Source organism: Grammomys surdaster, unplaced genomic scaffold (assembly GCF_004785775.1).
Source record: "Grammomys surdaster isolate TR1022 unplaced genomic scaffold, NIH_TR_1.0 174, whole genome shotgun sequence".
NCBI classification, from domain to species: domain Eukaryota; kingdom Metazoa; phylum Chordata; class Mammalia; order Rodentia; family Muridae; genus Grammomys; species Grammomys surdaster.
In genome coordinates, this window is record NW_021604622.1 from 6,338,029 (window position 1) to 6,350,856 (window position 12,828).

The following is a 12,828-nucleotide window of genomic DNA, read 5'->3' on the forward strand; positions in this document are numbered from 1 at the left end:
TGCACAGCCTTTCCATGTCTAATCATGAAGGCAAACCACTGGATACACACACTCTGTTTCCAACTGGTTGTGTACATTTTCTTCAGTCTTATACATAAAAACATGCCAAGGTGTGACATTTACGAACCCCACCAACTGGACGCTGTGCACACAGACTGTCTTGCCTGCGGTGCAGGAATGTGATGAATGGGGGCTGTTCTGTCTGGGAGGAGAGCTGCTGTCACTCTGGCATGACTGCAGCCTTATTTATTACACACCAAAAGTATAAAACCACACAGCCGGCTGCAGCTCTCATCTCCGAACCTGGCATTCGCCTGAGGCGAACCACGGTGCCTACAGCCCCCATCAGCTTCCCCGGGAGACTGTCTGATTTGTCGCACGCGCGCGCACGAGCCATGCTCAGGAGGCAGCTCGTCTGGTGGCACCTGCTGGCTTTGCTTTTCCTCCCATTTTGCCTGTGTCAAGATGAATACATGGAGGTGAGCAGAAGAGCTAATAAGGCGGTGGCCAGGATAGTGCAGAGCCACCAGCAGACTGGCCGTAGCGGCTCCAGGAGGGAGAAAGTGAGAGAGCAGAGCCAAGCTAAAACTGGGACTGTGGATAATAACACTTCTACAGACCTAAAATCCCTGAGACCAGATGAGCTTCCGCACCCTGAGGTAGAGGACCTAGCCCAGATCAACCCATTCTGGGGCCAGGTACTCAGAATTCTCTTCTAAGGATTTCTTTGAAAACTTAATGACTGTGGTTACTGTTGTTTTAACTAAGGTTCGTAGGATTGATGCTTGTGGGCAGTTTGATGAGCTGTTTGGGGGCGTCTCTGGGTTGTCTTGGGATTCAACAGGGACTCCTAGTCGTTGGCATGAGGTGCTGGGACAGAGTGGCCATAACGTTGTCCCATCACAAAAGAGAGCCAGAGGAGTCAGCTTCCTTTTGTGTTGGGACTTTTTTTTTTCTTTTTAAAATTGCTCTGTTGATGCAGAAAAAAATGGGCTGACCTATGTGGATAGATGCATTGCTGTAGATAATTATTTGCTGATTCCAGGAGAATTCGTTTCTTTTTAATCCTCCCCAGCAGGCAGAAGCTGCCCTTTGCCTCTGCCAAAAACTGTTAAGCCTGCTTTACTTGGATTTGTGGATTTTCTGTAACATTTTTTTCTCCAGTTTTGTTTATTTGTTTTGGATCGGTCTAGGTTGCTATGACTTCTTGTTTGACATTTTTTTTTTTTTTGGTAAAAACAGAATTAAAGCATTAAAAGGAAAGGAAGCAAAAAAGACAGCATATTTAAATCACACGCTGTATTGTATCATGCAGTGTTTCTGGATGACGAAACTTGATTTATTTGCTGAGGCAGAAGCTCAGCATCTCAGCACATTTCTTTAACTCTTTTAGGTAGCATTGGAGTGAGTAAAGGTTTTGGTGTAGTAAGTTGAGAATCACTAAACTTCTATGTAATCAAAAGCAGCAAAACCAGGAAGAAAAGTCTTTGTACTTTGGGCCTAAGTATGAAAAACTACTGAAGATAGCTGGAATGGGAATTAGGGTTACTTTAGACTGCACGAGGGTTTTCAGAACGTCTGTTTACACAGTTGCAATCAAAACCCCTACCCTGCCAGCCACAGACTCAGAAGTCTCAGTCGATCATCTGGTCCTGTGGTTGGACTAGAATCCCACACAGCCTGAGACATGTAACTAACAGGACTACACAGGGCAGTTTCCAAGTCTCTCCATGGGCTTTGTCAAGGGGAGATGTACACAGAACGCCTCTTTCAGAGACTGTCTTCTGTCGCTGATGCTTGCTCTGGTGGGCTTTCCAGCTGGATGGATGATGTCTTTCTTGGCTGTCCGTTAACGTGCTGCACGTTGTCTTTCATTATTTCCTGGCAACCAATACCAACCAGTCTGCTGGAATCCCAGTTATGGTTCTGCTCTACTCCACACTCTAGTCTTCCAGCCCTGCATTCCTGAAGCATTTTAAGATAAAGACCTACTTGAGCGACTCAGGAGATTCAGAGCCAGTAGCATCCTGGAAGCTTCCAGTACCATTTCTCTACAAATAGAAAAGCGCGCAGACTGAATTTGGGACCATGAGAACTTCTTCCTTCTCTCCCTACTTCCCCCCATCCTCTTCCTTAGGCTAATTCTCCTTTTCCCTAACAATTATTCCCCAAGCATTTCCCAGCTTCTACTTTTTCCAAGTTGTAGGATGGAGACTAAGAGCACAAATACACTCAAGCCACCCTCAAGTGCTCTGTTAGAAACAAAATTTTGTCATTTATTTGTTCATTCACTCATTCATTCATTCATTCATTCATTCATCTTCTTCGATCTCTTCTTATTTGTATTTAATTTTTTGTTACATTTTAAAATTAGCATGCAAAGCAATGGGTTTCATTATGAGAGCAACTGTACCTTCCTCATAGTCACCCAATCTTTTTGTTTTTGTTGCTGTTAATTTATTAACTAAGCTTAGTTAAATTCTGTGTGGTAAACAAGGTCAATGTACAAATAACACTCTGGAAGAGAAAGAATTGTGTCGTGTCGGTCACTGGGTCTTTAAAGCATAATAAAGTAAAAAGAGGAAACAAAAAGATGGCCGCCTACAGAGGTTTGGAGAGCAGTGGGTAAAAACCTGTGCTACACTGAGGACTGAGCAAGTCCATGAGCAACTGGTGTGGCTGGATCCTGTGCTGTACAGAGACTGCAGACGATCTGAGTGTCTTAACTAGTGAAGGAGTTCTGACATAACTTTGCTCCAGAAAGTTCTGTCTGACAAAGCAGGGCAGTGAGGTAATACAATTTGTGTACCGGGAAAGGGGCTGTCTAGAGAGTCCGTGATGGTTTGGAGCTGGAAGAGATCTACATATCTACATTTTTCTTTTTCTGGTGTTTTCTCAACTGTAGCCTCTCTCCTCCTCTTCCCATTTCCTTTCCCTTCCTGCCATCTCATTTCCCCAGGAAAGGAATTCTGTGTTCTTTCTCTCTAGTTATTAACAGCAGAACTCAGTTCTGCCTCTGGGTCTCCTTGCAGAGTGGATGAAGCTTATCTTACAGATATCTCTTCCTTCTTACGCTGTTCAACTTCGAGTTTCTACTGTATAATGACCAGATTTGGGAAGAAAGATGGCACATTTAAGACACCATGGATAATGACTTCCCATATGCAAATTCTTCCTTAGTGAGAATAAAATGTCTAAACCACATCCTGTCCAACTTCTGAGTCCATTAAAAATCGTAATGGCTCAGTCTGCCTGCTATGCCAGCATTGGACCTGAGTAGAGCTTTCCAGATCTCACCTAAAAAGCCAGGTGAGGCTGTGCACCTGTAACCCAGCGCCAGCGGTGGGAGGAAGCCTGGGTAGACTGGCAGATCCCTAATTTCACTGGCCAGCCAGCCTAGCTAATGTGTGAGCTTCAGGTGCAGTGCCCGTCTTATAAAATAATGGCGGAAGAAGGATATTCAACACCGATCTCTGGTCCCCAAGACATGCACACTCATGAGCACACATCTACACAAACAAATATACATCTCTCCCTCCTAACATCACTTTGCGTCCCTCCTTCTCTCCCTCTCTCCCTCCCTCCCTCCTTCCCTCCCTCCCTCCCTCCTTCCTTCCCTCCCTCCCTCCATCTTCACTGCACCATTCCATTTTCCCTCTGAACTGGACCTTGAAAGACAAGGGCTGAGGAAAGAACATACACTGAAATGCCATAAGAGGGTTCCTTTGAGGCACCCCTCCATGAGAACCAGGACTCTCTTGCCCTGGTAAGAGCTCTGTGATCCCAGTGTTACCCCCAGTTACCTTGTACACTCACCACTCATCCTTGTTAGCTTAAGTATTGAGGAGTACTACCTCCTTGTGTTCGGATACTAGACTTTTACAAATGCAAGCAACAGGACTCTCTTGTCTGAGCTGGATCCGCAGGCAGAGGTCCTGGCTACCAAGCCCAATTGTCTCTTACTCAGGACTCATATTTTGTCCTCTGATGGCCACATCACATGTCCCACACATATAATAAAGAAATAAATGTAATAAAAATGTTTAAACATAATAAAAATTAAAAGTCCTTTCGAAATTGTTATTGGAAGTTAAACAAAATAGCATTTTTTTGCTTGCGTCTTAGAGCTGGAAAACAAATTCAAGGCCAACTCAGACTGATGTCTGGGAGTGGTGACTCTTCTAAGGCCACACAGAACTGAGAAGGGACAATGGTCCCAGTGCAGTGATTTATTCTAATAGTTATAAGCCTTTCAGGTTTTTCATTATGTTCTTACACAAGGATTTCTATACCCTGCCTCCTTTATCTATCCTCAAAATCCATCATTGGCCAAACTCTGGATTTCCTGGGGGTTTGAAGCTTTATTTCACGTTAGCAAAGCACAGCAGGAGGTGATCACCCCTCTGATATGCATGGAAGCTGGAGTTGGCTGTGGTGTTTGAGTTCCAAGCTTTGTCACATCTGACCATGTGTATTAGTTGATATTTTTTTCCTTATCCATTAATCATTTCTATCTGTCTGTGGTTGGTCCTGCCAGAGGCAAAGCTAAGAGTTATCTCCAGCTTTGAGCTCTTCATCCCTCAATGCTGCCTTCTGAGCTGTGGAGGCAGAGCATGTGGACCAGGGTGGGTTATTCCCTCAATAGTTTTATGGAAAACTTCAGGGAATAGGAAGGACAGGGACCTTGCCCATAAGACCAATCACTAAAAGTAAGGCATAGATGTGCACTGGGGTAAAGTGATCCAGCTTTCCCCAGAGAAGGTGTCTAGTGGGGGGAGAACAGAAACTTTCAGATCTTCCCTCCATCACTCGCTACCTTTGTCCTCTGCTCTGCCCACTCCATTTTCCCCTCCTTTTCTTTTTGCAACGAATCTCTTAGCAACAACGTGCTATTTTCAAAACGGTTGAATTATAGCTGGTGTCTAGGAAAGTTTCCACAAGTATTTTGCATGACACAATCAATAGGCAGGTTGCCAGTGTAGATGAGAATCCATATTTTACAAGTTCTGACTCTTCCCTCTGCTCAGTTCCCTGGGTTTCCCTTCACAGCAAGCACACACTTTAAAATGTTTTCTTTCTACAAATAAGCATTTTACTGGAAGTCACAGCTTTTTGCATACTTAGTACCTGTTGGTGCTCACTAAATATTAGTTCTTGCAGTAAAGTAGTAACTTTAAATTTAGGAGAGGGATATGTGAAATGTTAAATACTTATATTGAGGTTAAAATCGCTCAGTGTGTAGATGTCAAAAATCCATTGGACAAATGCAGTTAATAGCAGTGTATTGTATTCTTGAAAACTGTCAAGAGTGTAGATTTTGAATGCCGTCACCCTAGGAAAGCAAATGAGGTAATACATATCTTGACTAGCCGTTTAACAAGGATGCACATGCAAATCTCAAAACAGCTGCTGTGTATGACAACTATATTTCTACTTCTCAATTAAAAAAGTAAGTGAGCGAATATACAATTCATTTCCTCAGCAGTATGTGTGCTTTGGAGGTCTGAGAAAGTGGAGAGACAGAATTTCTAGGACTACTTAAGCCGGGATGAGGGAGGCGGTGTCTTGGGGTTCCAGTTCAAGTTGCTGGTTGTTTGTATTGACAGTTACCTTAGTCTAACTGTACCTGAGACTTCTTGGTATTGAGAGAGAGGAGGTTTCTTTCCATGTCTTTTTCGGAATGAGATCCTGCTCTTGCTGTCATAAGCTGACATGGGCAGCAGCTGACCAAGGCTGCCACTCTCTCTGCACAGCCACATTTACATCTCAGCACATTTTCTGCGGAATTTCTGTTTCCTGTGCCTTTGATCACCCACTGGCCTTAATGACTCCCATAGACATTTGAGCATTCAAATCTTCTCTGAATGTGACTGTGAGTTGACTGGAGTGAAACTTATTTAAGGCCAGAGGAAGTTATAATGTTCTTAAGTGCTCTCAAAATACCTTTACCTGAAGTTTCTTTTTCCATCATTTTTTTTTTTTTTTAGTCTCCACAAGCCGGAGGGCTGCCTCCAGACTGCAGCAAGTGTTGTCATGGTGATTATGGATTTCGTGGTTACCAAGGGCCCCCTGGACCCCCAGGTCCTCCTGGCATTCCAGGTAAGGACCAGCAAGGGACACTGCCATGTCAGTAGCAGAGTGGATCAGAACTAGGAGCCAAGAGCAAACTGGGTATGCATGGAAAATGCAAAGATAAAGAACTTGGTAGGGGAGTTGGGTTCTCTGGGCCAGTTCAAGTGAAATGCTACTTTACAGCCTGTATTCTCTACACTACTCCAAGAATCTGAAGGGCTTCAAGGAAGCGAGGCTCCTCACCACTTGGCCAACAGAACCACTTACCAGGAATTGAAACACAACAGTCCCCTAAGTACCAGTCCCCTTCTGTTACTGTTGCAAATCCCTGAGCTAAGTAACACACAGAAGAGGATTATTTTGCTCATGTGTCCAGAGGCTTCTCCTCTGGCTGGCTAAGCCTACATTTGGGACCATAGTGAAGTCCTACCTCAGGATGGGGGAGCTCTTGTGGATCGAAGCCACTCCCCTCTTGACAGCCAGGAAGTGAGAGAGCAGAAGAGAACAGGTTCACCTCCACATCCGTCAAACCTTGCACCCTTAGCCTTAGTTACCTCTAACCTTCAACCAGACCACACCCCTTAGCGTTTAACACCACTTCCCAACAGCGTCTTACCAGGAACAAGCCTCTAATATGTGGACTTTGGGGAGATGTTTATCTAAGTCACACTGGCCAGTATTTCTGCCATAATATATTCTACATGACACTCTATAACTTTCTTAAACCTTATTAAATAGAGGCAGGTAGAGAGGGAAGCTTGCTGGGTTTCTTTCTGATATCCACTGACCAGTGCTAACTTTTTGTGTCATTTTAGGTTTAGGTTGGGTTTTTTTTATCTGTTTTTGTTTTTAATTTCCCCAATCTCTATTGTTTCTCAGCTGATTTTCATGCCTTATTTGGTCTCGTGGATACCCTTTGACCTCTAGCAGCACACAACTGAACAGTGAATGCTCTTGAGCTCATCAGATCCTCTAGAGCAGTGCTCCTCAACCTTCCTAGTGCTGTGACCCTTTGATACAGTTCCCAGTGCTGTGGTGACCCCCCCCAACTTAAAAATTACTTCATTGCTACTTTGTAATTGTAATTTTGCTAGTTACAAATCATAATATAAATATCTACTATTTCCGATGGTCTTAGGTGACCCCTATGAAAAAGTCTGTTGACCCTACGCAGATCGTGGCACACAGGTTGAGAACCGCTGCTACTCTAGATCCACGGCTAGACTTCCGTGTTATATTGTTCCAGCCACTTAGGCTCAAGGGCACTCTGTTAGAGCCTTACGATAATGAACTGGATGGGCAAAGGGCAGACTTTCCTACCTGCCCCCACCCCTGAGGAGTCTAAAACCATCCAGTGTTTCACTGAGTTCCTTTGACAAGATCTCTTTTCAGATTTGGCCAAAGTCTACTTGTGTTGTTTGACTTTCCCTCGTTGGTGTTAATATTTATCAAAAACACTAACTTTTGTACACTCTTAGATAAGTTCTCATATGAGGCCAAATTTATAATGAAAAAAAAAAAAGAGAGAGAGACAAAACCCTGCCCTCTATTTAAACTTTTGTCTTGTCTATCAAAGGCAATGATTCACAGGGTCAATGACGTGATGCAAAGCATCTTCAGACCCTTCTAGAATCTTTGTTGACCTTCTCTGAGGTTACAGGGCAAGCTGGCTTTGGTTAAATGTTTCCCATTGGAAAGTGCCTTGGGACAGAACACTAACTAACATCAAAGTTCATTGGTCTGAAAGCATTGCAAGCCTGTGACAAGTCAAAGATAACATACAAAGTATAATGCAAGAGGGCCTGAAGGTTAGCATATACAAGAAGGGATTGTTCCGTGAGACAAACTGAACCTTTCAATTTACTACCGGACTCTTGATTTTTAAAACGGCTATAATATTTTATGAATTTTTCTACCAGTTATAGAATTGCTTCAAACCTTTGGTAGAAAATTTGAAGGAGACAGAAAAGAATACATTACACAAAATCACCCATGTCTCATCCATTCAGGAAACATATAAATGATTGAGGATAAAACTAGAGTTAGTTTTTCCTCTATGGATGTAATATGTAAAAACATAATGACCCACACTGAAACAGTGCTATGCCACCCCTGTTTATTTATCAACTTATACCTAAAGATGTCACTGAGGTTTATTCTAACATTGACTATTTAAAATATTTTTATAATTTGATAAGAACATACCATTGCTAAAATGTAGACATTCTAGCATTGGTGGGTATGTGCTTTTAAAGCCTTCACTGTGTTCGATGATGATGTGATGGTGAATCTTCCACACCTTCCCTCCTTCATTCCTTGCTGTTCAGAAAAGCATGCTTTGCAGTCTTGGTTTTCAGTGTTCTTTTCAGAGCCTAGTAAAAGAGTCTGTCTGATGCCCTTTGAGTACTATGGTCAGGGTTGTTATAAATGCTTTTACAACTGAGTCGGGATATATTTGAAGGAAGGGCTGTGTTTGTCTAAAAAACACATTCTGAGAGGAGTGACCAAGTTTGCTCATATGATTTCTAATTTTTAAAGGAAACCATGGAAACAATGGGAACAATGGAGCCACTGGCCATGAAGGGGCCAAAGGTGAGAAAGGAGACAAAGGCGACCTGGGGCCTCGAGGGGAACGGGGGCAGCATGGCCCCAAAGGAGAGAAGGGCTACCCAGGAGTGCCACCAGAACTGCAGGTAAACCACCCTTCAGGTGACTGATAACCTTGCCTGAACATTAGGGACCAGGGACCAAAAGGATTTAGTGAACAAGCCTTCGCTCGTCTTGAGGAAATCTCAGTTTCAGTTGGCTCATCTACATGGCAGGATGCTTGCACCAAGCCTGTGCTGTCAAACACAGCTTTGCGAACATTCTTAGGTCAGGGTATTTACTGAGTGTGAAATCCAACTCTCTCGTAGGAACAAATACGATGCAACCATAAATATGAACTCATATCCTATTTTCCAGATGAGACAATGGGTTAAATAAGAGGGTTTAAACCAATTTGAACACTGAAACAGTTAAGTATATATGGAATGGCTAAGCATCTACTTAGATTTTATTTGCTGATTTGCCACTTTGTATAGTAAAATTTCATCTTTGTAGATTGACATTGTTTCTCTTAAATCAGATTTTGCAGTTCTATTTTTTATTAAACTTTTCACATCAGACTCTTCTGACCATGAGGAACATTTTATTTTTGAGTTATTCAATTTGCTAGGCCAGATTATGTTTCTCTCAGCATGAGGTTTTTTAAAAAAAACCTATTATATGGACATAAACCATTTATGATTTATATATTTTTTATTTCTCTTTTAACCTATCTTTCAACATCTAAAATTTGTAAATATTGAGGTTAGGCCACCCAGAAAAATGATTAAGTTTAAGTTTGTTAATATTTAGAGATGGATTCTCCTAGAAGACGTCTGTATCAACATGGTAAACTAGGTTTTTTTATTGTTGTCCAGATTATTGGTTAAAATTAAGTATTTGGGAGAAAATTCTGTAACAAAAGAGATATTTTGGCATCCAAAGCTGTTCTTTTTTGAAAGATCAGAGGAGAGTGCTGTTTGGGCAAATACAGAGATGTTTACTCTTGAATGCATTGCATCATTCTTCTGGGTTCCTCTTATGCACGTGTAAAGAAGATGTCCTCTGTGTTACTAGACCTGATTGTGAGATTTGGGGGGAACTTTAAGCAAATACTGTTTAATAATTTCAGCATGCTGGGATTCATATGCCAGTACAAATTAACAAGTAGGGTGGGAAGCCATCTTGGCTAAGGTATTTTCTATGATGGTCTAGATATAAATGAAAACTAGCAACACAGAACATATAGATGGTCTTTTCCTAGAATAGGTAATTTAATGGAGAACACACCGAGAAATCATTATATTTCATCTATTAACCTCTTTACCTTACCGTGACAATACAGTCATTTGAGATGTTGCTTTCTCGTGCTTTACGGAAGACAGACTTGAGACGTTTGTGAAGACAACTGGTCAAAATGCAGAGAGTGACTGATTGTGAGCTGCCCAGCCCTAGCTGACTCATCTTCAACACAAGCCCCCACCTAAGGCTCAGAGAACATCACAGGAGGTGCAGACAGATTGCTAGAGCTGAGGACCAGGAAGTGTGCTGTACAATTGTGTCTCCTAGAAATAACTGGAAAGATACACCTATAAAACCTCATCCACATTGCTGAACAATGATAGCTCTGACAGACAACATGCTAACATGAGAGGCTGAATTTCTTAGGCTCCAGTTCTAGACAATGAGCTTCAGTCAACTAACCACAGACACAGGGAGATTCGGCTTTCTTCAGGGATGAGCCCCTAATTGGTTATCCAACACTAAGTGTCGAGTCCTGAATAGATATACATTCAAACAACAGTAAAAGGAGACAGCAGGTTATGTTTATGCATTTGCACAGCTATGTATGTAACAATAATCATTTAAGAAGAATCACAGAAGGAGGGAAGGGGAGCATAGGAAGGGAAGCATTGGAGGGAAGGCACCGGAGAATGAAGAGGAATAACATTTTAATTTTAAAATTTGCAAATTTAAAAATTAATCAAAAAGGAAGCTTGCGAAGAAGGGGCTTGGGCATCCTTTGGCTGTTAGTTTGTTCTTCTCTCTCCTATTTATTTTCAAGGGACTGCCACTGACTTTCAAATGTCCTCCAATACTGTCATCAGGTAATACCATTTCTTGATAGACAGAGTTGTTCTAAAGCTCTTTTAATTATTCAAGTTCTATTTTTAGAACAACAGTAGCAGTGACAATGGCAGCAGCAGTAAAGGAGAAATGACCATGACTCATGCTCCACTGAAGGGACACAGAAATTTGAGTTTCAGATGTAAGACAAGACTCAATATCATATCTTCAAATAGACAGACTACTCCCCAAGCCCCTGGATCACGTGGTTGGAGCTAGGAGCAGGTGTATTAGAATAGCTGTTCTCAGAGATTGAGCTGAGGCTGTCGACATTTCCTAAACACAAGGGATTGGCCATGAGCCAAGGTGGGGCTGCTCACAGTAATTGCTCCTCTGCTTCTCTTGAATTTTCTGCTCCAATTTATTTGCTATGTATTTTATGCAAAATTATCCTCAGAAAATTTGCTTTTCCAACAGGCAGATAGGTTTCTGATTCTATCTAACCACTTTTTCTATATTTTGGAAAACTGCAAATGTCTCTTTTGCATCTTAAAGATGATTCATACAATACCCTTTCATTGTAAAGAAAAATAATAAATAAAACATAGGTGTGCAAAATAAAAGAAGTCCAGAGACAATCACTATAGTATATAGTCAAGTAACTTAACTGAATTATTTTTCTAATAAAGGAGGCCCCCTGTGACACAAGGACCACAGTCACAGAGGGCAACTTGGAACTCGCCAGGGCTGGCCCCAAACTCACGGACGTGGATTGCTGCTTCAGCTTCTCAAGCTGCTAGGATTACAGCCATGTTATACCAAGTCCAGCCAATATTCTTAAACACACATGAGCATGCAGCATTATTTATGACTGTTTCATAAATGGCATTATTTCATGAACACTTATATAAATGAACAGAACTCCATAACATTGAAATAAGTATATTTTCTGGATATAAAATACATTCTTATGTGAAAACTATACTTGTAATAAGAAAGAAAATTTTTTTACAGGGGACTACTATGCCACGAGCCCTGTCAGTAGTAATGCTGTGGATGTTCTTTAAAAAAAAATTAAATTACATTTATTTATTTGGAGGGGGCATACACCTGCTATTGCATATGGATAGAGGTCAGAAAAGAGGACAACTTTGGGGGAATTGGTTCTCTTCATCTGTAATGGGCTTACTGAGAGCCAAACTCAGGTCATCATGTCTAATAACAAGCACCGTCACCTGCTCAGCCATCTTACGAACCATTGATGCATCTTCTCACAGATATGTCTCTCAGTTTGACTACAGAACAACCCCACTTACAAAGACACACGTAACAAAGTCATAGTAGTCTTGTGTTTCCTACTTTTTACGCTTTCCTAGGGTTAACAAAAATACGAATTGAATTAAAAATTAAATAGTCAGTTTCTCTAATTGCTCAATATGAAAATGTACTTCCAATATCTGCAGTCTGAGAATTTTATCCAAAATTTCCCAGTTTTACTTGATAACAGAGTTTTGATATTTAAAACTGTATCTTTTAAAGGCTAGTAGGTTTCGAACTGTGTTTAGAACTGGTAATGCTTACTAATACCACACAGCATAAAACATTTTAAATTACTATAATTCACTTGCTTATTTGCCTACTGCTTGGTATTTATATTTAAGCTTACCATCACAGGTAATATTGAAATGAATGTATGTGTCTAAGAATGTTTTTCTTCATGACAAACTGCCCACGGACTGACGGCCAGTTCTATCGGCAGATTGCGTTCATGGCTTCGCTAGCGACTCACTTCAGCAATCAGAACAGCGGCATTATCTTCAGCAGCGTGGAGACCAACATTGGAAACTTCTTCGACGTCATGACTGGGAGGTTTGGGGCCCCCGTATCAGGTGAGATGCAAGAATCATCGGATGAAGCCACTGGAAAGAGAAAGCAGGCAGGAGGGAGAGAAAGAAGATGAGGCGGTGGAATGAGAGGGAGAAGGGACTAGAAGAAGAAAGGCAGGAAGGAAAGGAGAAAATGGATGAAAACAAGAGAGGGGTGGGCAGAAGGAGGAGAAGGAGGAAGGAAAACAAGGAGAGGTGGGAAGGAGGGAGGATGAGA

General features: G+C 41.8%; 1 protein-coding gene across 2 annotated transcripts in view; it reads left to right on the plus strand.

Moving 5' to 3' along the window:
* The first annotated feature begins 334 nt into the window (after positions 1-334).
* Positions 335-12,828, plus strand: part of C1qtnf3 (C1q and TNF related 3) — a 21,277-nt gene continuing 8,783 nt past the window's right edge. Inside the window, exons 1-4 of one of the 2 annotated variants that reach the window (XM_028767665.1) lie at positions 335-698; positions 5,988-6,099; positions 8,611-8,765; positions 12,485-12,614. In XM_028767665.1, the coding sequence (XP_028623498.1) occupies positions 396-698; positions 5,988-6,099; positions 8,611-8,765; positions 12,485-12,614 (700 nt within the window). In that variant the 5' untranslated portion in view covers positions 335-395. The remainder of the gene's footprint in view (positions 699-5,987; positions 6,100-8,610; positions 8,766-12,484; positions 12,615-12,828) is intronic. The other variant, XM_028767666.1, reaches the window with a different exon arrangement.